At 49.5% G+C, this 25,171-nt stretch overlaps 1 protein-coding gene across 1 annotated transcript; it reads left to right on the forward strand.

The window, feature by feature from the left end:
* The first annotated feature begins 7,599 nt into the window (after positions 1-7,599).
* On the forward strand, positions 7,600-10,391 carry LOC144892958 (uncharacterized). Its single transcript, XM_078781906.1, has one exon. The coding sequence runs from the start codon at positions 7,791-7,793 to the stop codon at positions 9,681-9,683; it is 1,893 nt and encodes a 630-aa protein (XP_078638032.1). The 5' UTR covers positions 7,600-7,790; the 3' UTR covers positions 9,684-10,391.
* The last annotated feature ends 14,780 nt before the right edge of the window (positions 10,392-25,171 follow it).

A 25,171-nucleotide genomic window follows, 5' to 3' on the forward strand; every position in this document is an offset into this window, starting at 1 on the left:
CTCACCGAGGGCTCACGTCGGCTATCCGTCGCGCTAAATGCTACCCCGGTCGGTGTCGATGCTTGAGCCGCGTTCTCACCACTCGCGACCCACTCCTCACTCGCACACCCAGGCGTCCCTGCACCTCCCATACACTCCGTTACCACACACTCTCCTTCCAGGTCTTCTGGTGTGCATTCTCCCTCGCACACCGTACTCGTACCCACACACCTAGGCGCACTCATGCCTCTCACCCACTTCAGTATGCACTCTTCTTCTACGCACTCTTCTACCACACAACCAGGTGCACACGCGCCTTCCACACACTTCATTATCGCACACCCTCGTGCACACTCTTCCGTTACACACTCTGTAACACCCCCGGGTGTGCACTCCTGCACACACTCTGCAACACGCTCTGATGTGCACTCCTGCACACTCTCTGCAACACACTCTCCCCGCACACATTCTGTAACACCCACGGGTGTGCACTCTCCTGTTATACACCCAATCATCGCACACTTTTTCTCCACACACTCTTCTCGTGCACATTCCGTCATACACTTTTCTCGCTCACACTTCAGCGCACACTCTCTCTCATACCACGCACCAGTCACCCTCGTACACCACACAATGGACCTTCCACGACCGCCCAGGTTTCGTCTCTTTCCCAAGCGCGCCAAAAACCCATTCGCGCCAAACACATTCGCGCTATTATTTTTACTCACTTTGGGGACCTCCTTCTCCGGCTTTTCCGCCAGCACCTGTACACTTTCCATTGAGTTAGCAAGCCCGACATCACGGTGCAAATACAAACTTTGGGTGCATTCCATTTCTATCTCCCGCGATTTATTTCCTGACTCTGCCGTCTCTTCGGCCCCAATTGTTTCTTTAATTACCTCGACAATCGTTGGCGCCCATGAATTTTCCCTGTCCAATTCGGCGACCGTCGGTTTTTTTACACCCCGCGTCGTGATTTCTATAGCCCCCGTCAATTTGGCTACTCTCTGCTCTACTTCGCTCTCCACGCGTTCCTAACACCGCGTCACCTCGTCGCGTACCAATGCAACCTCCCCACTCAACATGCGCCCAATGTTCTCCCCTGCCTTTTTCATGTCACACCTGGATTCCTCCCTCATTTCTTTCATCTGACCACCCATTTTGTTTTCCAACCCCTCCATGTTACACCTTGCTTCGTCCCTCATTTCTTTCATCTGACCACCCATTTTTTTCATGTCCCGGGTGGATTTGTCACTCGCCATTTATATGGTTGCTCGTAATTGAGTTAGGAGTATGTACAGGTCCGAAACCGCTGGCACCGCGGGCTCGGCTCTCGCCGCCACATGCGACGTGCTGCCATTTTTTCCCCCTGCTGCCGCCCCCTCATCAAACTCCTCCTCTTCTACCAACTCTTTCTGTGGGTCCTGGGTCATCAATTCTACCTCTACCTCGTCTTCTACCCCCACCGACATTCGACCGCCTTGGCTAGCCATGGTATGAATATAAAATTTTGGATTGAATAACTAAATTTCGGTCACTCGTAATTTTCGAGTGCGTGAAGCGCACTCCCGGTCCAATCCCACTCCCTGACACCAAATGTTACGGTTTTCGCCACCCTTCCTGCCCTTACCAAGGGGAGATTAAGCCCCTTGTTCTTTTTGGGCCGGCGCAACCGACAGACTTGAATCGCCCCTCCCGGCCAAACGCAAGGGAAGGTTTCGGGACAATTCTTGCACGTACGTAAATACCTGCGCCGCCGCGGAAGCGGGGAATCAAGCCTCGCACGAGCCACGTGTCATTTTAGTACACTGAGCGGATTGCGTACCACGTGGTCCGTGCAGTTTTCTAGTATTGGAACCCGATTAGAGCGGTTCTGTTAGTACCACGTTTAGTCAATGATGGAAAAGACGAGACGGTCGAATAAAGGAAGAACACAGGTTTAATTATTATTATGTACAATGATCGGTAGAAGCACAGAGAAACAGAGCAGTCTTAATCAGTCTTATGTTAAGCCCAGACACGGGCCCGATCACACTCACAGAGGGGAAATGAAGGTAGGATGATGTTCACTCGCTGCCTTGGTCGTCCAGGGATGGCTTCGCCCTGCGTGGCTCTCCACGGTCACAGCACGTCCCGCGATGAATGCAAGCAGGCGGTGGGAGGGATCCTTATAGCGCGTCTCTCGAACAAAGGGCACAGCAGGCAGGAGGGAAATGTACGCGTCTCTCGCCAGGCTTGGTGGTTTTCCACAGCGCGTTTAGTTGCCGGCGCGCTATCACTAGTGTAACCCAATAGAGGCTCTGCCTCAAGCTCAACCGAGCATTTAATTGGTAAGAGCGCTTATAGATTGGTTCATGTGCGTCTTCTCTCAGAAATCCTAACTAGCTCAACACTCACAGAACTTCGAACTTGTTCAAGCGCCTCCCTCCACAGAACTGCAGTGGGGGCCTCGCGCAATGGGTTATGTTGCCAACCCCCTTAGCCCTCTCAAATGTTCTAACCACACCTTGTGATGCAGTGCCGCAGCCACTCCCTTCGAGCCCGGATTGGCGGCTCGCTCTTACCGTCTGCTTCTCCCCCGCCCTCCTTCGGTCTTGCCTCGATTTGCCAGGCCTGCCTCGTGTTAATTTGCGCCAAAAGTCAAAAGCGGCATAAGGCGGCATAAGGCAATGGAAGGACCTACTCTCATAATTCTACTCAACGCAAGACTAACACAGGACAAGGACTATGCTTACACATACTAAGAAATAACTGAACTATCGCGAGGCTACGTGTTGTAATGTGACTAACTATGATGGGGAAAATTAACCTTTATTTGTACAAACTCAACACCGCAACAATATATATATATATATATATATATATATATATATATATATATATATATATATATATATATATATATATATATATATATATATATATGTATGTATATACAGTCACGTGAAAAAGTAAGTACACCCCATGTAAAGTTTTGACTTTTTCAAGATATTTCAACATACAGCTATTTGATCTTCATTTCAACAATATTGAGAGATAAAGGTGATATAATATAACAAATATCATGGAACATTTACATTTTGTAGTCCATTGTATAATTTAAATACACAAAAATGCAAATTTCGCATGTGGAAAAAGTAAGTACACCCTTGGCTCTAATAGGTGGTTTTGCCCCCTTTGACAGAAACAACCTCAAGTATGCGTTTCTTATAACTGTCTACCAGTCTCTGACATCGACTGGGAGAAATTTTTATCCACTCCTCCATGCAGAATTCTTTCAGCTGTGCGATGTTTGAGGGGTTTCTTGCATGCATAGCTCGTTTCAAATGCCCCCATAACATCTCGATGGGATTTAGATCCGGGCTTTGACTTGGCCATTCCAGAACCCCTCATTTCTTTCTTTTCGGCCATTCCTTGGTGGATTTACTGGTATGTTTATGGTCATTGTCATGTTGCAAGGTATATATATATATATAGGGCTGGTTATATATAGGGCACGATGAACCCAATTTTTCGGGTGACACCGTCACAATTTCGGTCTTCGAGGCCGGCCGATAGGCACAGTGTGACCGGAAGGGACGAGGTTCTCCTGACCACGTGGCCCTTGACATGGTTTGTCCGCACAATGTGGGCGCTTTCAGGATGAACTTTAGCCGGGGAGCGTTTGGGCGCCCCGGTGTGATACTGCCGCCCACGCGCATAACAACTTGTGAGTGCACGTGGGTCCCGGCGGTCCCACTGGCCTAGCGCTACCATGTTTAGACAGCGAACTCCGTCCCCGGGCACCGGCACCTACTCCCGGAAGTTTGAGAGATAAAGCAGTGCCGGGCACGGTAGGACACACGCGGAGCCCCGGCGGACCAGGGACGCGCGAGCCTACGCGTTAGCGTGCTATGGCGGAATCAACGGCTTCGGCCACGGCCGGGCCGATACTCGGCCCGGTCGCCCGGAAATGAACTGGTTCGACGCCCACGCTAGAGAGGTCGCGGGCGACTGAGATGTATTAACAAATAATTAATTAATTTGAGACGTCCGATTTCTACTGTTTGGAAATTTGGAAGAGCTTGACCTTAGCCTTTCCCTTGCGAGGGCAAGGAGGAACTTAACACTTGACACTTAAGCTTAGTTTGAAGTACACCCTGCCAGCGCTCCCGGTGGGACGGCAGGGCAACCAGAAGGGATGAGGTTCTCCTGACCACGTGGCCCTCGATCTGGGAAGCGAGAGGCATTCCATTAGTGGACGCGCCCCTCACGCCCGACTTTTGGGCGGCCCCGGCAGGCCGTTTGTTTTGACGTTCCGTGACAGGCCCCGCACCCCCACCTCCGGGCCGACCGGGCGACCGGAATGAATCCCGGTGTCCCGATCCGAACCTTCAGAGCGGGCCGGCTGGGGAGTGCCAAGCACCCCGTACCTGCACTTTCCGTCCCTGTGGTCCCAAATACCGGAACCACCCGAATACCACTTTATTCGACAAAATGAGGTGCGGCCTACAGCCTTAGAAAACCAGCCCTATATAAGTCAATACCTCCAATGACACAGGCGCGCATTCGTGCCGCGTGACGTGGTGACGTCATCGTGCTTTCACCTTAAAAGACTTATTTGATATAAGTTAATATCTTGATATAAGCCTTAGAAAACCAACCCTATAGAAGTCAAATGGTCCAATAAAGGGTGATGGGAGGGTGATGGCAGGGTGATGGGAGGGTGATGGCAGGGTGATGGGAGGGTGATGGCAGGGTGATGGGGGAGGGTGATGGGGGAGGGTGATGGGGCAGGGTGATGGGGCAGGGTGATGGGGCAGGGTGATGGGAGGGTGATGGGAGGGTGATGGGAGGGTGATGGGGGAGGGTGATGGGAGGGTGATGGGAGGGTGCAATAATCCGGTGCAATAATCGAAAACCGATTCAAAATGGCCCCTCGCTACGATTTTCCATGATCACATTTTATTTTCACCACTTCAAATCGACTGAATTTCACCAAATAAGATACCACATTCGATGCACTGATGTCATTTTTACGGCAAAAGTGAAAACAGATTTTAATTTGGAAATAAAACGAAAGCGTGCACAATGGACCCATTCGTGCCGCGTGACGTGGTGACGTCATCGCGCTTTCATCTTAAAAGACATTTGATATAAGTTAATATTTTGATATAAGCCTTAGAAAACCAACCCTATAGAAGTCAATACCTCCAACGACACAGGTGCGCATTCGTGCCGCGTGACGTGGTGACGTCATCGCGCTTTCATCTTAAAAGACATTTGATATAAGTTAATATTTTGATATAAGCCTTAGAAAACCAACCCTATAGAAGTCAGTACCTCCAACGACACAGGCGCGCATTCGTGCCGCGTGACGTGGTGACGTCATCACACTTTCACCTCAAAAGACCCATTTGATATAAGTTAATATTTTGATATAAGCCTTAGAAAACCAACCCTATATAAGTCAATACCTCCAACGATACAGGTGCGCATTCGTGCCGCGTGACGTGGTGACGTCATCGCGCTTTCATCTCAAAAGATTTATTTGATATAAGTTAATACAGTGGAACCTTGACTTACGAGTTTAATTCGTTCTGTGACCGAGCTCGTAACTCAAATTGCTCGTATCTCAAATCAAATTTCCCCATTGAAATGCATTGAAATGCTATTAATCCGTTCCAGCCCGCCAAAAACCACACCAATTTTTTTTTAAATATACAGTATATTGTTGCGGAAATGGCCCTTAGTGGTTTATTAAATATAGAATTAGTTCAGGTCCCCTCTTAGATGTATGTTTACCATAGATCGTCTGTACTGGGATGGTAGTTTTGTGTCAGAAGGTGTAGCAGGCTGTTTTGTGTGGTGCATTGGTGGTGTACAAGAGACGGTTCCCTTTTAATTACATCTTGACAATCAAACAAGGTGCAAGTTCCATTAAGACCGGCCTCGGTTGCAATGCCATGATCGAGGCAATGGATTGACGTGAGAAAGCGCGATTGAGCGGGCAAAAACGACAAGCGCCGTAAAAAACCAGAAGCGGCGCTTCGAGGAGTCGCTGAGCACGTGCGAGGGAGGAGGTGGAAAAGACGCATGCGCGGATGGCGTGTGGACAGGCCTTCGCGGCGGGTTCCCGCCGGAGAGCTCTCTCCGCGCGTGGTTGAGCGGGAGAAACAGAAAAGCGCCGGGCATCGATGGCGCTACTGTACACGGTGTTGAACATCGAGGGGAGAGAGGGAACAAGACGCGCCATTAGCGCGTGTTGAACGAACGGACCGCGCAGCAGCTGCTTCTCGCGCAGTTGCAGCCCGAGTGAACGGGAGCGAGCGCGCATCGATAGCGTGGTCGAACGAGGCGTTGAACATCGACGGACGACGGTGGATGTTAACACGTCGATAAAAGAGCATTGAGCTGCCGCGTGGAGGAGTCGGCGGGTTATCGCGGGCGCCATTTCGCGACGCTTGATGCGTGGCCGATAAGAGGGCAGGCCGCCATTTGGCAGACTGCAGGCCCAAGCGGGGCCTTCGAATCCGGCGACATCGGCTTGTTACGAGCTGCATTCGCCCTTTTCACATCTTCACCTCTCGTCCATCAACACCACCAAGTACCCCCTGTCTTGTATGAATGTTGTCCAGGCCTAAGGTTTATCTCGTTAGGGTCACCCCGCGAAACCCTTAATTGTAGCTCCCTAGATAAGAGCGGGTTATTACTCATAGTTGAATTATAATGTTATCGTGAACGCCTTGCTTGTTTTGTGTACCCTAATGTTCCCCCATTAAATCTGGTTGATTCGTATGGAAGTTGCCGCACTGCATTCATCTGTGTCGCATTGAAGAGCAATCCGCTCGATTTGTAATTAAAACCAAGCTGGCTACAGGTTGCGGCAGACTTCGCTCGGTCTCTGACAAACCCAACCTGTAGCGACGGGTGTCTCCCCAACTGGCAAGGCACAGGTGTAATTTGGTATCGCGATAGAGGCGCGTAACCCGAGATCTGTGTCGAACCAGCCGGCGTTGCACCCGTGGGACGGCCGTGCCGGGAGGTGCGACCCGTCACCTACAACACTGGTGTCAGGAGTGGGATTTGGACCTGGGGTGCATTTCGCACCCCGAACATCGATTGTGAGAGGCGCGTAAAGAGAGAAAAAAAAAAAAAACACGTCGCTCGCAAATTCCAAATTTGGTTTCATTTTTATTTTGAGTGGATTGGGTGTCAAACTTCGTAATTTATAAAGGAAGATGGAGTCGCAAAATGGCTGCGCGGCTCAGCAGCGTGACACGAGGTGGGAGAGAATCGGTATTAAGAGTGCAACGAGCCGCATATCACGAAGAAAACGCTCCCACCCACCGATCCAAACCACGTGGTCACAGCATGCGTCATGGCAAAATAAGCAGGACGACAATGCGTACATTAACGAGCTTCATGCACGATTGGAGGATGCCTGGGAGCAGGTGGAGTGTAAGGAGGATTATATTGGGGAGTTACACACGAAATTGCATGAGGCACTACAGCAGGCAAGTGAGGTTCAGGAAAATGAGGAGCAAAGGGAGTCACAACAATTGGTCGATGCACAGGAACGAATTCACTGGACGGAAATGGCCTTGGCCGGCGCATTGCGAGACAACACAGATTCCAGATGGGAATGAGCACGGATTCTCGAATTGGAAGGCATAGGGAATCAATTGGTGGAAAAAGTCCAGGTACTACAGGGAGAAAAGAGGAAAGTAGAGGGGAGTACCCATGAGTTGGAACAACTGAAGGAAAAGGTAAGATCCGGTGATCAGACAAGAGAAAGCCTAGAACAGAAGATAAAAAGAGGGGAGGAATACATGGAACAAGAGAAGAGCAAACTGAACAAGAGAATAGAGAAAGAACAAAGCAGAAACTCCCGGGATCGGGAGAACTTGAAAAAGGAAAGAGAGGAACACGATTTGGAATTGGAACAACTGAAGGGAGAATTGTCTGAGAAATCAAGCCAGTTTCGGGAATCAGAGTACAGAGGAAATGAACTGGCACGTCAAATGGAAAGTAGCAAGGAATACGGGAAGAGGATGGACAAAAGGAGAGAGGAAGCATGCGAAAGAGTAGAGGAGATAAGTGAGGAAAAAGAGAGGATGGAGAGTGAAATGTTAAGGAAACACACTGGGCAGATTGAGCAGATAGAAGGTAAAGCAAGACTAAAAAATGAGATGGAGTTACAGAAACACCAAAACAAAGAAAGGGAATTACAAAACAAGCTGAGGATGTTAAGTGAGGAAAGAGAGAGGACGGAGAAGGAAACGTTAAGGAACCACACTGTGCAGATTGAACAGATGGAAGCCAAAGCCAGGTTAAAGAATGACATGGATGAAAGGGTAATGAAAGAACAACGAATGAAGCAGGAGAAGGAAATCAATCAATTGAGAGAAACGACGAGATTGGAGAATGAAGAACAAAAGAGACGATGGGATACGAAACAAAAAGAATTTGAATTTGAAATTGATCAACTAAAAAGGAACTACACTGTGCAGATCGAACAGGCAGAAGCCAAAGCAAGGTCAAAGAATGAGATGGATGAACGTGTAATGAAAGAACAACGAATGAAGCAGGAAAAGGAAATCAATCAATTGAGAGAAACGACGAGATTGGAGAATGAAGCACAAGAGGGACGGTGGCATAAGAAACAAGAGGAATATGAATCGGAAATTGACCAATTAAAGGAGAAAACAAGGTTGGAGTCCGCAGAGATGGAAAGACTCCGGAAAGGTAACGAACAACTAAAAAGGCTCAGAGAGGAAGAACGACTCAACTGGGAAAGAAAATGGAGCCAGGAAGTAGGGCAGCACAATAATGTGGGATGTGTGACGTCATCACAGGGAGGAATGTTAGTGGTGCAGGACTTGATTGGCATCACTCGTCGAATGAAACAACAATTGGAGCAAACCCTGGTGATGGAGACATGGAGGGAGTATACGGGGTTGTTGACTCATGAAACACATTTTGAGCAGGTCCAGCAAGTGAAGCTGACAGGCCCAGAGGAGTGTGGCGAACCAATGATGAGCGACCGGACCGATGTGACTTTGGAACGAAGCAGGTACGTGGGCATCTGCATACATGGTGCGGACGATGAGCTTAAGTTCGCAATTGGATTTGATGTTAATCAAGAGACTCTGTCCGATGGGGTGCACGTATGCGTGACACCTGAATGTGTGGATGGAATGCCTGTGGATGAATGCTGTGAGCCCATAGTCCAGTTTACAGCACCGGGGTGTGCTGTCAAGGCCGAAACGTGTGTGAGTGCGGAGCATGGAATGAGTGGTGACGTAGGAAATAGGTTCGAGGTGCAAGGGGAAATAGAAATTCCACCAGGAGCAGGCTTTAGAAAGGGGATTGTAATTTCTCCCTCAGCTTCACAGGAACTTCGAGGTAGAGCGCAGATGCGTAGCAGGCGGCGTTGGCATGCGTCACATACTCCCTGGACCCATTTTCGAACAAGAGGGGCCCAGCAACGACACCGCCAGGTGTCCCTTGGTCATCGGACCTCTCTGAGGACACGAGGGGTTCGGCTAGCTAAATGGGATTTACCTGTCTTCAGGGAATTAAAGAGAAGAGGGGGAGGCCGCTCCCCCAAGTGGGGTCTACCTGACTTCCGCGAACCCTGGAGAAAAGGAGGGGGTGGACCACGACCCCAATTGAGACGTGACCCTTATGAGCCGTGGCGGAAAGGCGGCGGGGCCATGTAAGGGGTAATGAGGGATTCCTTCCCTCACTCCCTTTCCAATGAGCCACAGAAGCAGGCCAGATTGGAAAGAAAAGAAAAAAAAAAAAGGAATTCTTGACTGAAAATAATATCGAGAGAGATTGCAAATTGAGAGACTGACAGAAGAGACAAGAGTGGCACAAGTGGATGTGCGTGACTATTTAAAAAAAAAAAAAAAAAAAAGTGAGAAATAGTGGGGACATGACAGACAGGGCGTTAAACACCCCTGCAAAAAGTGGAAGGTGTTGGATGGTGTTGTGGACTGGGTGTGTGGCACTGTGGAATGAATGACGAAGGTGTTTGGGATGAATGGCGTGATTGTGTGAATGAGGAGAGTGAGTGCGAACAATGTACCCTGTTGGTAGGAGTCTCCTAACCAAGTGAGTGTAGGTTAGGGGGACTTAGTGGATTTGACGTGGATTCTGGCTGCTGTTCCATTGTGCAGGCGGACTGCTAGGGGTAGGTGCAGCCAAGGTATGGTGGTACTGGCTGGGAGTGTGACATGGTATTGGAAGTTGGTGAGTCGGGAGGGGACACCAGACAGTAGGGTTTAGAGTGCTAAGAGAGCACAGTGCGGGGGCTAGAGAGCCACCCGGTTAGAGTGCTTGGAGAGCACAGTGTGGGGGCTAGAGAGCCACCCCTTATTTAGGAGCGCCAGAGGCGCGCTCAGGTGAACCCCGAGGTCGCTGGGTGTCCCCTACCACCTATTGGAAGCAGGCAAAGAGGCCTAGTTGTAGTCACACTCCCCAGCCAATGAGTTATGCCTGGCACCATCAAGTGAAGAAAAAGAGACAAATAAGGGCCTTGCCCAGGTTTAAAAGAATGGAACAGTGTGCCAGGTTGGGAAAGATGGGTCATTAGGATCATTGTGGCAATGGCAGGGTTTGTGCCATTGGTTAGAGCTTCAAGTAAAAGGTTAGGTTCGATGAACTCTCCTCCGCACCATTCATGTGTGACACCTGGTACGAGTCGTGTTGATGGGAAAGTTGTGAACAAGGGCCAGGTTCGGTCGCCCTCTCCAAGTGCCAGAGAAGCCACCAGTGTGTCATGAGCACACAGATAACAATTGATTAAGAAGCACACCATCCTGTCAGCTAAAAAGTGAAAGGACTTTTTAAGAAGACCATACTAAAACAAGTCGTACCAAGATAAGTCAGGCAAGGAAGGTTAAGGGTACTCTTCATTTTGCCTGGGCTGAGGTCATCACCCCCACTTGCACCCTCAAGAATGCCTCCAGACTGCATTTGCTTACCATCGGTAGAACTGTGCCACCTGCTGTCCAAGGCAGGGATTGTTGCCTGCTGCTGCTCGGTTGTGGGCCATGTGACCGGAGCATTTTGTAGGCCATGTGGCCGGATCATTTTTGTGTGCCATGTGGGCCGAAGCATTTTTGTGGGCCATGGAGGCCAAAGTGCTTTTGCGGGCTGTTGCAGCCGAAGATTCATGCCGTCTTGTGGGCTCAGTGGGCCGAAGGACTCTTTGTGAGATTAGGCCACTGGGCCGACTGAACTCACCTGGTGAGAGGCCAATAAGGCCACGAAGTAAGGAAACCCCTCTGGGGTGAAGACACAACACTGCCGGGAGGAGGCGTGAAGGAGCAAACACGTCAAGAAGCTTTGAAACTCTGAATGTCTTGCTCCGATGTGAATATTGGTGTTGAAAGTAACATTGAATGCCCTCCTGCGCAAATGCATAATTAGAATGTTAAGTATTGTGCATAGAGTGTGGATGTGTTTGTTAGATTAGTGATCCGACACACTAGGATAGGGACATGCCAATCTTACTGATACTTTGCTTCTTGGAGTTAAGTGCTTGCAATGTTGTGGGTTAGAGTAAATGGGAGATTTGTGCTGTACGTTAGACAGGGCCATTCCCGCGGGCTGCCCCTAGTGGAGGCTCGGGAGAGCCTTGGGAGAAAGGTGGGGGTAGTGTTGCGGAAATGGCCCTAAGTGGTTTATTAAATATAGAATTAGTTCAGGTCCCCTCTTAGATGTATGTTTACCATAGATCGTCTGTACTGGGATGGTAGTTTTGTGTCGGAAGGTGTAGCAGGCTGTTTTGTGTGGTGCATTGGTGGTGTACAAGAGACGGTTCCCTTTTAATTACATCTTGACAATCAAACAAGGTGCAAGTTCCATTAAGACCGGCCTCGGTTGCAATGCCATGATCGAGGCAATGGATTGACGTGAGAAAGCGCGATTGAGCGGGCAAAAACGACAAGCGCCGTAAAAAACCGGAAGCGGCGCTTCGAGGAGTCGCTGAGCACGTGCGAGGGAGGAGGTGGAAAAGACGCATGCGCGGATGGCGTGTGGACAGGCCTTCGCGGCGGGTTCCCGCCGGAGAGCTCTCTCCGCGCGTGGTTGAGCGGGAGAAACGGAAAAGCACGGGGCATCGATGGCGCTACTGTACACGGTGTTGAACATCGAGGGGAGAGAGGGAACAAGACGCGCCATTAGCGCGTGTTGAACGAACGGACCGCGCAGCAGCTGCTTCTCGCGCAGTTGCAGCCTGAGTGAACGGGAGCGAGCGCGCATCGATAGCGTGGTCGAACGAGGCGTTGAACATCGACGGACGACGGTGGATGTTAACACGTCAATAAAAGAGCATTGAGCTGCCGCGTGGAGGAGTCGGCGGGTTATCGCGGGCGCCATTTCGCGACGCTTGATGCGTGGCCGATAAGAGGGCGGGCCGCCATTTTGCAGACTGCAGGCCCAAGCGGGGCCTTCAAATCCGGCGACATCGGCTTGTTACGAGCTGCATTCGCCCTTTTCACATCTTCACCTCTCGTCCATCAACACCACCAAGTACCCCCTGTCTTGTATGAATGTTGTCCAGGCCTAAGGTTTATCTCGTTAGGGTCACCCCGCGAAACCCTTAATTGTAGCTCCCTAGATAAGAGCGGGTTATTACTCATAGTTGAATTATAATGTTATCGTGAACGCCTTGCTTGTTTTGTGTACCCTAATGTTCCCCCATTAAATCTGGTTGATTCGTATGGAAGTTGCCGCACTGCATTCATCTGTGTCGCATTGAAGAGCAATCTGCTCGATTTGTAATTAAAACCAAGCTGGCTACAGGTTGCGGCAGACTTCGCTCGGTCTCTGACAAACCCAACCTGTAGCGACGGGTGTCTCCCCAACTGGCAAGGCACAGGTGTAATTTGGTATCGCGATAGAGGCGCGTAACCCGAGATCTGTGTCGAACCAGCCGGCGTTGCACCCGTGGGACGGCCGTGCCGGGAGGTGCGACCCGTCACCTACAACAATATATAAAAATATCTCGCGCTTTATATTTCACCTGTATGCAGCATACAAGTTGGCAGGATGGCCTGGACTGGAGGTACGCACACTTGACTCTAAAGTCTAAACTGTCCAGCCTGGGTTTGAATCCCGACCCAGCTATAACCTGTCATGGGTGAATCACAGGCAGGGTGATTCATCCATGTGTGTACCGCTAAACTGGGCGCCCCGTTTGCGTCCCATTAGTTGTTGGATGTTAAGGATCTCACCGTGTTTTCCACAAAGAGAAGGCGAGCTATCGCTGGCACTCTGAACAAGTTGTGGCCTGGCATGCTCTTCTCCTCTGCCGTTATATACGTCCTCCTCGGCACCTCGCTCATGTTTTTCGACGATTGCGTGTTTTATATCCAAGCACAAGTTTTATATAAAACACGATGATTGCATGTTTTATATCCACAAGTTGTGGCCTGGCATGCTCTTCTCCTCTGCCGTTATATACGTCCTCCTCGACACCTCGCTCATGTTTTTCGACGATTGCGTGTTTTATATCCAAGCACATCATCCTCTTCTTCTTCTCAGTACCGTGTTTTCCACAAAGAGAAGGCGAGCTATCGCCGGCACTCTGAACAAGTTGTGGCCTGGCATGCTCTTCTCCTCTGCCGTTATATACGTCCTCCTCGACACCTCGCTCATGTTTTTCGACGATTGCGTGTTTTATATCCAAGCACATCATCCTCTTCTTCTTCTCAGTACCGTGTTTTCCACAAAGAGAAGGCGAGCTATCGCCGGCACTCTGAACAAGTTGTGGCCTGGCATGCTCGTCTCCTCTGCCGTTATATACGTCCTCCTTGGCACCTCGCTCATGTTTTTCGACGATTGCGTGTTTTATATCCAAGCACAAGTTTTATATAAAACACGACGATTGCGTGTTTTATATCCACAAGTTGTGGCCTGGCATGCTCTTCTCCTCTGCCGTTATATACGTCCTCCTCGACACCTCGCTCATGTTTTTCGACGATTGCGTGTTTTATATCCAAGCACATCATCCTCTTCTTCTTCTCAGTACCGTGTTTTCCACAAAGAGAAGGCGAGCTATCGCCGGCACTCTGAACAAGTTGACGGCAGAGATACTGTACGTGCACGTCAAGATAACCACGTGACCGGAACCCACCTGGCGGCGTAAACTCAAAATAAAGAAACATGCAAAAACAAAAATGCAGCGCTATACGACAGAGATACTGTACGTGCACGTCAAGATAACCACGTGACCGGAACCCACCTGGCGGCGTAAACTCAAAATAAAGAAACATGCGAAAACAAAAATGCAGCGCTATACGACAGAGATACTGTACGTGCACGTCAAGATAACCACGTGACCGGAACCCACCTGGTGGCGTAAACTCAAAATAAAGAAACATGCGAAAACAAAAATGCAGCGCTATACGACAGAGATACTGTACGTGCACGTCAAGATAACCACGTGACCGGAACCCACCTGGCGGCGTAAACTCAAAATAAAGAAACATGCGAAAACAAAAATGCAGCGATATACGACAGATACTGTACTTTCACGGAAAGATAACCACGTGACCGGGTGGCGAAAGCTCATAACTCAAATCTCGGCTCGCATCTCAAAGCAATAAACCGCCCGAGCGACGGCTCGTATCTCGAAAAACTCGTAAGTTGGGGCACTCGTAAGTCAAGGTTCCACTGTATTTTGAATAACTCGGTCAATACCAGTCCGAATTTCGCCAAATTATAGGTTCCCGTTATCCACAGATACCCCTGTATCCTCCTAGAGGCGAAGTCAGGATGAATTTCGCAAAAAATAAAGTCCTTCGGCAACGAAAATTTAGCATGGGGTTTTCCTATGTAAATTTACCCTGAAGTAATTTTACCGAAAATCCTGGAAATTTCGCGGGGCCAGTTTCTGTCGAGTGTTAAGACGTACTAGCGACTGCAAAATCCAGAATCAGAATTAAATCCGAGCCTCCGTTAGCTCTAAGGGCCCCCCAAAACAAATCGCATATATTCCTAATGAAAAAACTTCGAAGCTCCTAAATCCCGAATCTCAGACCATCCGATGTCAATCCATATATCCACACCTCGCTACGAACGTTATGCATCTAATGATAAGCATAAGAACCATCAAAAAATATTTTAAAACCATTTTATTGGACAAAATGAGGTGCGGCCTAGCATCTAGTCGAGACCAAGTCACCCAGGCCGACCACCCATTCCGACCCCAAATTCCTCATCAACGATAACTAAACAATATATTATATGACTCGCACCGTACATACCTCCTCCTAGATCTTGTTCTTGTCTTGATATACTCACTCAGACTCACCCTATCACGACTGAGTCCTCTCAGCTCTTCCAAATGGCGTCCGCTCTGCCTCGTGTCCAGTCCAACTCCGAGCTCTTCTTCTTCGAAAGACCTTCGACACTCATGGTGGGGGCGTGATGACGTCACTGCGCTTCAGTCTTAGAAAACTAAGGGCGTGATGACATCACTGCGCTTCAGTCTTAGAAAACTAATTTTTATATAAGTTAATATTTTCAATAACTCCTAGAGGCGAAGTCGGGATGAATTTCGTAATAAAAATAAAGTCCTTCGGCGACGGAAATTTAACCCGGCGTTTTCCTATGTAACTTTACCCTGAGGTAATTTTACCAAAAATCCCCGAAATTTCACGGGTCCAGCCCTATTGAGTGCCTGCGGCCACTCAAGTCCCCCCACAGAGTCGGGCTAGAGTCAAGCTCAAAAGGGGTTTTCTTTCCCCACTGATTCCGCCAAGCCCGTTCCCTTGGCTGTGGGTTCGCTGGATAGTAGATAGGGACAGTGGGAATCTCGTTCATCCATCATGCGCGTCACTGGTTAGATGACGAAATGAATGAGTTCATTCATTTTTGCTGCATGATTTTTCGGGTGACACCGTCACAATTTCGGTCTTCGAGGCCGGCCGATAGGCACAGTGTGACCGGAAGGGATGAGGTTCTCCTGACCACGTGGCCCTTGACTTGGTTTGTCCGCACAATGTGGGCGCTTTCAGGATGAACTTTAGCCGGGGAGCGTTTGGGCGCCCCGGTGTGATACTGCCGCCCACGCGCATAACAACTTGTGAGTGCACGTGGGTCCCGGCGGTCCCACTGGCCTAGCGCTACCATGTTTAGACAGCGAACTCCGTCCCCGGGCACCGGCACCTACTCCCGGAAGTTTGAGAGATCAGCAGTGCCGGGCATGGTAGGACACCCGCGGAGCCCCGGCGGACCGGGGACGCGCGAGCCTACACGTTAGCGTGCTACGGCGGAATCAACGGCTTCGGCCACGGCCGGGCCGATACCCGGCCCGGTCGCCTGGAAATGAACTGGTTCGACGCCCACGCTAGAGAGGTCGCGGGCGACTGAGATGTATTAACAAATAATTAATTAATTTGAGACGTCCGATTTCTAGTGTTTGGAAATTTGGAAGAGCTTGACCCTAGCCTTTCCCTTGCGAGGGCAAGGAGGAACTTAACACTTGACACTTAAGCTTAGTTTGAAGTACACCCTGCCAGCGCTCCCGGTGGGACGGCAGGGCAACCAGAAGGGATGAGGTTCTCCTGACCACGTGGCCCTCGATCTGGGAAGCGAGAGGCGTACCATTAGTGGATGCGCCCCTCACGCCCGACTTTTGGGCGGCCCCGGCAGGCCGTTTGTTTTGACGTTCCGTGACAGGCCCCGCACCCCCACCTCCGGGCCGACCGGGCGACCGGAATGAATCCCGGTGTCCCGATCCGAACCTTCAGAGCGGGCCGGCTGGGGAGTGCCTAGCACCCCGTACCTGCACTTTCCGTCCCTGCGGTCCCAAATACCGGAACCACCCGAATACCACTTTATTCGACAAAATGAGGTGCGGCCTACAGCCTTAGAAAACCAGCCCTATATAAGTCAATACCTCCAACGACACAGGCGCGCATTCGTGCCGCGTGACGTGGTGACGTCATCGCGCTTTCACCTTAAAAGACTTATTTGATATAAGTTAATATCTTGATATAAGCCTTAGAAAACCAACCCTATAGAAGTCAAATGGTCCAATAAAGGGTGATGGGAGGGTGATGGGAGGGTGATGAGAGGGTGATGGGAGGGTGATGGCAGGGTGATGGGAGGGTGATGGCAGGGTGATGGGAGGGTGATGGCAGGGTGATGGGAGGGTGATGGCAGGGTGATGGGGGAGGGTGATGGGGGAGGGTGATGGGGCAGGGTGATGGGGCAGGGTGATGGGAGGGTGATGGGAGGGTGATGGGGGAGGGTGATGGGAGGGTGATGGGAGGGTGCAATAATCCGGTGCAATAATCGAAAACCGATTCAAAATGGCCCCTCGCTACGATTTTCCACGATCACATTTTATTTTCACCACTTCAAATCGACCGAATTTCTCCAAATAAGATACCACATTCGATGCACTGATGTCATTTTTATGGCAAAAGTGAAAACAGATTTTAATTTGGAAATAAAACGAAAGCGTGCACAATGGACCCATTCGTGCCGCGTGACGTGGTGACGTCATCGCGCTTTCATCTTAAAAGACATTTGATATAAGTTAATATTTTGATATAACCCTTAGAAAACCAACCCTATAGAAGTCAATACATCCAACGACATACAGCCTTAGAAAGAGAGCAGGCCGGCTGGGGAGTGCCAAGCACCCCGTACCTGCACTTGCCGTCCCTGCGGTCCCAAATACCGGAACCACCCGAATACCACTTTATTCGACAAAATGAGGTGCGGCCTACAGCCTTAGAAAACCTACCCTAAATAAGTCAATACCTCCAACGAGAGGGTGGTGGGAGGGTGATGGCAGGGTGATGGGAGGGTGATGGGAGGGTGATGGCAGGGTGATGGGAGGGTGATGGGAGGGTGATGGCAGGGTGATGGGGGAGGGTGATGGGGCAGGGTGATGGGGCAGGGTGATGAGAGGGTGATGGGAGGGTGATGGGAGGGTGATGGGAGGGTGATGGGGGAGGGTGATGGGAGGGTGATGGGAGGGTGCAATAATCTGGTGCAATAATCGAAAACCGATTCAAAATGGCCCCTCGCTACGATTTTCCACGATCACATTTTATTTTCACCACTTCAAATCGACCGAATTTCACCAAATAAGATACCACATTCGATGCACTGATGTCATTTTTATGGCAAAAGTGAAAACAGATTTTAATTTGGAAATAAAATGAAAGCGTGCACAATGGACCCATTCGTGCCACGTGACGTGGTGACGTCATCGCGCTTTCATCTTAAAAGACATTTGATATAAGTTAATATTTTGATATAAGCCTTAGAAAACCAACCCTATAGAAGTCAATACCTCCAACGACACAGGTGCGCATTCGTGCCGCGTGACGTGGTGACGTAATCGCGCTTTCATCTTAAAAGACATTTGATATAAGTTAATATTTTGATATAAGCCTTAGAAAACCAACCCTATAGAAGTCAGTACCTCCAACGACACAGGCGCGCATTCGTGCCGCGTGACGTGGTGACGTCATCACACTTTCACCTCAAAAGACCCATTTGATAAAAGTTAATATTTTGAGATAAGCCTTAGAAAACCAACCCTATATAAGTCAATACCTCCAACGATACAGGTGCGCATTCGTGCCGCGTGACGTGGTGACGTCATCGCGCTTTCACCTCAAAAGATTTATTTGATATAAGTTAATATTTTGAATAACTCGGTCAATACCAGTCCGAATTTCGCCAAATAAAGGTTCCCGTTATCCACAGATACCCCTGTATCCTCCTAGAGGCGAAGTCAGGATGAATTTCGCAAAAAATAAAGTCCTTCGGCAACGAAAATTTAGCATAGCATAGGGTTTTCCTATGTAAATTTACCCTGAAGTAATGTTACCGAAAATCCTGGAAATTTCGCGGGGCCAGTTTCTGTCGAGTGTTAAGACGTACTAGTGACTGCGAAATCCGGAATCAGAATTAAAATCCCAGCCTCCGTTAGCTCTAAGGGCCCCCCAAAACAAATCGCATATATTCCTAATGAAAAAACTTCGAAGCTCCTAAATCCCGAATCTCAGACCATCCGATGTCAATCCATATATCCACACCTCGCTACGAACGTTATGCATCTAATGATAAGCATAAGAACCATCAAAAAATATTTTAAAACCACTTTATTGGACAAAATGAGGTGCGGCCTAGCATCTAGTCGAGACCAAGTCACCCAGGCCGACCACCCATTCCGACCCCAAATTCCTCATCGACGATAACTAAACAATATATTATATGACTCGCACCGTACATACCTCCTTCTAGATCTTGTTCTTGTCTTGATATACTCACTCATACTCACCCTATCATGACTGAGTCCTCTCAGCTCTTCCAAATGGCGTCCGCTCCGCCTCGTGTCCAGTCCAACTCCAAGCTCTTCTTCTTCGAAAGACCTTCGACACTCATGGCGGGGGCGTGATGACGTCACTGCGCTTCAGTCTTAGAAAACTAAGGGCGTGATGACGTCACTGCGCTTCAGTCTTAGAAAACTAATTTTTACATAAGTTAATATTTTCAATAACTCCTAGAGGCGAAGTCGGGATGAATTTCGTAATAAAAATAAAGTCCTTCGGCGACGGAAATTTAACCCGGCGTTTTCCTATGTAACTTTACCCTGAGGTAATTTTACCAAAAATCCCCGAAATTTCACGGGTCCAGCCCTATTGAGTGCCTGCGGCCACTCAAGTCCCCCCACAGAGTCGGGCTAGAGTCAAGCTCAAAAGGGGTTTTCTTTCCCCACTGATTCCGCCAAGCCCGTTCCCTTGGCTGTGGGTTCGCTGGATAGTAGATAGGGACAGTGGGAATCTCGTTCATCCGTCATGCGCGTCACTTGGTAGATGACGAAATGAATGAGTTCATTCATTTTCGCTGCATGATTTTTCGGGTGACACCGTCACAATTTCGGTCTTCGAGGCCGGCCGATAGGCACAGTGTGACCAGAAGGGACGAGGTTCTCCTGACCACGTGGCCCTTGACTTGGTTTGTCCGCACAATGTGGGCGCTTTCAGGATGAACTTTAGCCGGGGAGCGTTTGGGCGCCCCGGTGTGATACTGCCGCCCACGCGCATAACAACTTGTGAGTGCACGTGGGTTCCGGCGGTCCCACTGGCCTAGCGCTACCATGTTTAGACAGCGAACTCCGTCCCCGGGCACCGGCACCTACTCCCGGAAGTTTGAGAGATCAGCAGTGCCGGGCACGGTAGGACACCCGCGGAGCCCCGGCGGACCGGGGACGCGCGAGCCTACGCGTTAGCGTGCTACGGCGGCATCAACGGCTTCGGCCACGGCCGGGCCGATACTCGGCCCGGTCGCCCGGAAATGAACTGGTTCGACGCCCATGCTAGAGAGGTCGTGGGCGACTGAGATGTATTAACAAATAATTAATTAATTTGAGACGTCCGATTTCTAGTGTTTGGAAATTTGGAAGAGCTTGACCCTAGCCTTTCCCTTGCGAGGGCAAGGAGGAACTTAACACTTGACACTTAAGCTTAGTTTGAAGTACACCCTGCCAGCGCTCCCGGTGGGACGGCAGGGCAACCAGAAGGGATGAGGTTCTCCTGACCACGTGGCCCTCGATCTGGGAAGCGAGAGGCGTTCCATTAGTGGACGCGCCCCTCACGCCCGACTTTTGGGCGGCCCCGGCAGGCCGTTTGTTTTGACGTTCCGTGACAGGCCCCGCACCCCCACCTCCGGGCCGACCGGGCGACCGTAATGAATCCTGGTGTCCCGATCCGAACCTTCAGAGCGGGCCGGCTGGGGAGTGCCAAGCACCCCGTACCTGCACTTTCCGTCCCTGCAGTCCCAAATACCGGAACCACCCGAATACCACTTTATTCGACAAAATGAGGTGCGGCTTACAGCCTTAGAAAACCAGCCCTATATAAGTCAATACCTCCAACGACACAGGCGCGCATTCGTGCCGCGTGACGTGGTGACGTCATCGCGCTTTCACCTTAAAATACTTATTTGATATAAGTTAATATCTTGATATAAGCCTTAGAAAACCAACCCTATACAAGTCAAATGGTCCAATAAAGGGTGATGGGAGGGTGATGGGAGGGTGATGGGAGGGTGATGGGAGGGTGATGGGAGGGTGATGGCAGGGTGATGGGAGGGTGATGGGAGAGTGATGGCAGGGTGATGGGGGAGGGTGATGGGGGAGGGTGATGGGGCAGGGTGATGGGGCAGGGTGATGGGAGGGTGATGGGAGGGTGATGGGAGGGTGATGGGGGAGGGTGATGGGAGGGTGATGGGAGGGTGCAATAATCCGGTGCAATAATCGAAAACCGATTCAAAATGGCCCCTCGCTACGATTTTCCACGATCACATTTTAGTTTCACCACTTCAAATCGACCGAATTTCACCAAATAAGATACCACATTCGATGCACTGATGTCATTTTTACGGCAAAAGTGAAAACAGATTTTAATTTGGAAATAAAACGAAAGCGTGCACAATGGACCCATTCGTGCCGCGTGACGGGGTGACATCATCGCGCTTTCATCTTAAAAGACATTTGATATAAGTTAATATTTTGATATAAGCCTTAGAAAACCAACCCTATAGAAGTCAGTACCTCCAACGACACAGGCGCGCATTCGTGCCGCGTGACGTGGTGACGTCATCACACTTTCACCTCAAAAGACCCATTTGATATAAGTTAATATTTTGATATAAGCCTTAGAAAACCAACCCTATAGAAGTCAATACCTCCAACGACACAGGTGCGCATTCGTGCCGCGTGACGTGGTGACGTCATCGTGCTTTCATCTTAAAAGACATTTGATATAAGTTAATATTTTGATATAAGCCTTAGAAAACCAACCCTATAGAAGTCAGTACCTCCAACGACACAGGCGCGCATTCGTGCCGCGTGACGTGGTGACGTCATCACACTTTCACCTCAAAAGACCCATTTGATATAAGTTAATATTTTGATATAAGCCTTAGAAAACCAACCCTATATAAGTCAATACCTCCAACGATACAGGTGCGCATTCGTGCCGCGTGACGTGGTGACGTCATGGCGCTTTCACCTCAAAAGATTTATTTGATATAAGTTAATATTTTGAATAACTCGGTCAATACCAGTCCGAATTTCGCCAAATAAAGCAAATTTCGGGTGAATTTTCGTCACCACGGTCCAAAATTTGAAAATTTGGAAATTTGAAATTTTCGGGTGACACCGTCACAATTTCGGTCTTCGAGGCCGGCCGATAGGCAAAGTGTGACCGGAAGGGACCAGGTTCTCCTGACCACGTGGCCCTTGACTTGGTTTGTCCGCACAATGTGGGCGCTTTCAGGATGAACTTTAGCCGGGGAGCGTTTGGGCGCCCCGGTCTGATACTGCCGCCCACGCGCAGAACAACTTGTGAGTGCACGTGGGTCCCGGCGGTCCCACTGGCCTAGCGCTACCATGTTTAGACAGCGAACTCCGTCCCCGGGCACCACGTCTGACTCTCTTATTCAGGGAGCATGGCGACGTGGGCACGGTAGGACACCCGCGGAGCCCCGGCGGATCAGGGATGCGCGAGCCTACGCGTTAGCGTGCTATGGCGGAATCAACGGCTTCGGCCACGGCCGAGCCGATACTCGGCCCGGTCGCCCGGAAATGAACTGGTTCGACGCCCGCGCTAGAGAGGTCGCGGGCGACTGAGATGTATTAACAAATTAGTTAATTAATTTGAGACGTCCGATTTCTAGTGTTTGGAAATTTGGAAGAGCTTGACCCTAGCCTTTCCCTTGCGAGGGCAAGGAGGAACTTAACACTTGACACTTAAGCTTAGTTTGAAGTACACCCTGCCAGCGCTCCCGGTGGGACGGCAGGGCAACCAGAAGGGACGAGGTTCTCCTGACCACGTGGCCCTCGATCTGGGAAGCGAGAGGCGTTCCATTAGTGGACGCGCCCCTCACGCCCGACTTTTGGGCGGCCCCGGCAGGCCGTTTGTTTTGACGTTCCGTGACAGGCCCCGCACCCCCACCTCCGGGCCGACCGGGCGACCGGAATGAATCCCGGTGTCCCGATCCGAACCTTCAGAGCGGGCCGGCTGGGGAGTGCCAAGCACCCCGTACCTGCACTTTCCGGCCCTGCGGTCCCAAATACCAGAACCACCCGAATATCACTTTATTTGACAAAATGAGGTGCGGCCTACAGCCTTAGAAAACCAACCCTATATAAGTCAATACCTCCAACGACACAGGCGCGCATTCGTGCCGCATGACGTGGTGACGTCATCGCGCTTTCACCTTAAAAGACTTATTTGATATAAGTTAATATCTTGATATAAGCCTTAGAAAACCAACCCTATAGAAGTCAAATGGTCCAATAAAGGGTGATGGGAGGGTGATGGGAGGGTGATGGGAGGGTGATGGCAGGGTGATGGGAGGGTGATGGCAGGGTGATGGCAGGGTGATGGCAGGGTGATGGGAGGGTGATGGCAGGGTGATGGCAGGGTGATGGCATTTTATTTTCACCACTTCAAATCGACCGAATTTCACCAAATAAGATACCACACTCGCTGCACTGATGTCATTTTTACGGCAAAAGTGAAAACAGATTTTAATTTGGAAATAAAACGAAAGCGTGCACAATGGAATCATTCGTGCTGCGTGACGCGGTGACGTCATTGCGTTTCCACCTTAAAAGACTTATTTGATATAAGTTAATATTTTGATATAAGCCTTAGAAAACCAACCCTATAGAAGTCAATACCTCAGACGACACAGGCGCGCATTCGTGCCGCGTGACGTGGTGACGTCATCGCGCTTTCATCTTAAAAGACATTTGATATAAGTTAATATTTTGATATAAGCCTTAGAAAACCAACCCTATAGAAGTCAATACCTCCAACGACACAGGTGCGCATTCGTGCCGCGTGACGTGGTGACGTCATCGTGCTTTCATCTTAAAAGACATTTGATATAAGTTAATATTTTGATATAAGCCTTAGAAAACCAACCCTATAGAAGTCAGTACCTCCAACGACACAGGCGCGCATTCGTGCCGCGTCACGTGGTGACGTCATCACACTTTCACCTCAAAAGACCCATTTGATATAAGTTAATATTTTGATATAAGCCTTAGAAAACCAACCCTATATAAGTCAATACCTCCAACGATACAGGTGCGCATTCGTGCCGCGTGACGTGGTGACGTCATCGCGCTTTCACCTCAAAAGATTTATTTGATATAAGTTAATATTTTGAATAACTCGGTCAATACCAGTCCGAATTTCGCCAAATAAAGGTTCCCGTTATCCACAGATACCCCTGTATCCTCCTAGAGGCGAAGTCAGGATGAATTTCGCAAAAAATAAAGTCCTTCGGCAACGAAAATGTAGCATGGTGTTTTCCTATGTAAATTTACCCTGAAGTAATTTTACTGAAAATCCTGGAAATTTCGCGGGGCCAGTTTCTGTCGAGTGTTAAGACGTACTAGCGACTGCGAAATCCGGAATCAGAATTAAAATCCGAGCCTCCGTTAGCTCTAAGGGCCCCCCAAAACAAATCGCATATATTCCTAATGAAAAAACTTCGAAGCTCCTAAATCCCGAATCTCAGACCATCCGATGTCAATCCATATATCCACACCTCGCTACGAACGTTATGCATCTAATGATAAGCATAAGAACCATCAAAAAATATTTTAAAACCACTTTATTGGACAAAATGAGGTGCGGCCTTGCATCTACTCGAGACCAAGTCACCCAGGCCGACCACCCATTCCGACCCCAAATTCCTCATCGACGATAACTAAACAATATATTATATGACTCGCACCGTACATACCTCCTTCTAGATCTTGTTCTTGTCTTGATATACTCACTCAGACTCACCCTATCACGACTGAGTCCTCTCAGCTCTTCCAAATGGCGTCCGCTCCGCCTCGTGTCCCGTCCAACTCCAAGCTCTTCTTCTTCGAAAGACCTTCGACACTCGTGGCGGGGGCGTGATGACGTCACTGCGCTTCAGTCTTAGAAAACTAAGGGCGTGATGACGTCACTGCGCTTCAGTCTTAGAAAACTAATTTTTATATAAGTTAATATTTTCAATAACTCCTAGAGGCGAAGTCGGGATGAATTTCGTAATAAAAATAAAGTCCTTCGGCGACGGAAATTTAACCCGGCGTTTTCCTATGTAACTTTACCCTGAGGTAATTTTACCAAAAATCCCCGAAATTTCACGGGTC

Source organism: Myxine glutinosa, chromosome 7, assembly GCF_964187855.1.
Source record: "Myxine glutinosa chromosome 7, kmMyxGlut1.1, whole genome shotgun sequence".
In the NCBI taxonomy this organism is placed as follows: domain Eukaryota; kingdom Metazoa; phylum Chordata; class Myxini; order Myxiniformes; family Myxinidae; genus Myxine; species Myxine glutinosa.

Bases quoted from the DNA above. Each gene is read 5' to 3' on its own strand.
- LOC144892958 (XM_078781906.1), top strand. From the start codon at position 7,791: ATGGAACAAGAGAAGAGCAAACTGAACAAGAGAATAGAGAAAGAACAA.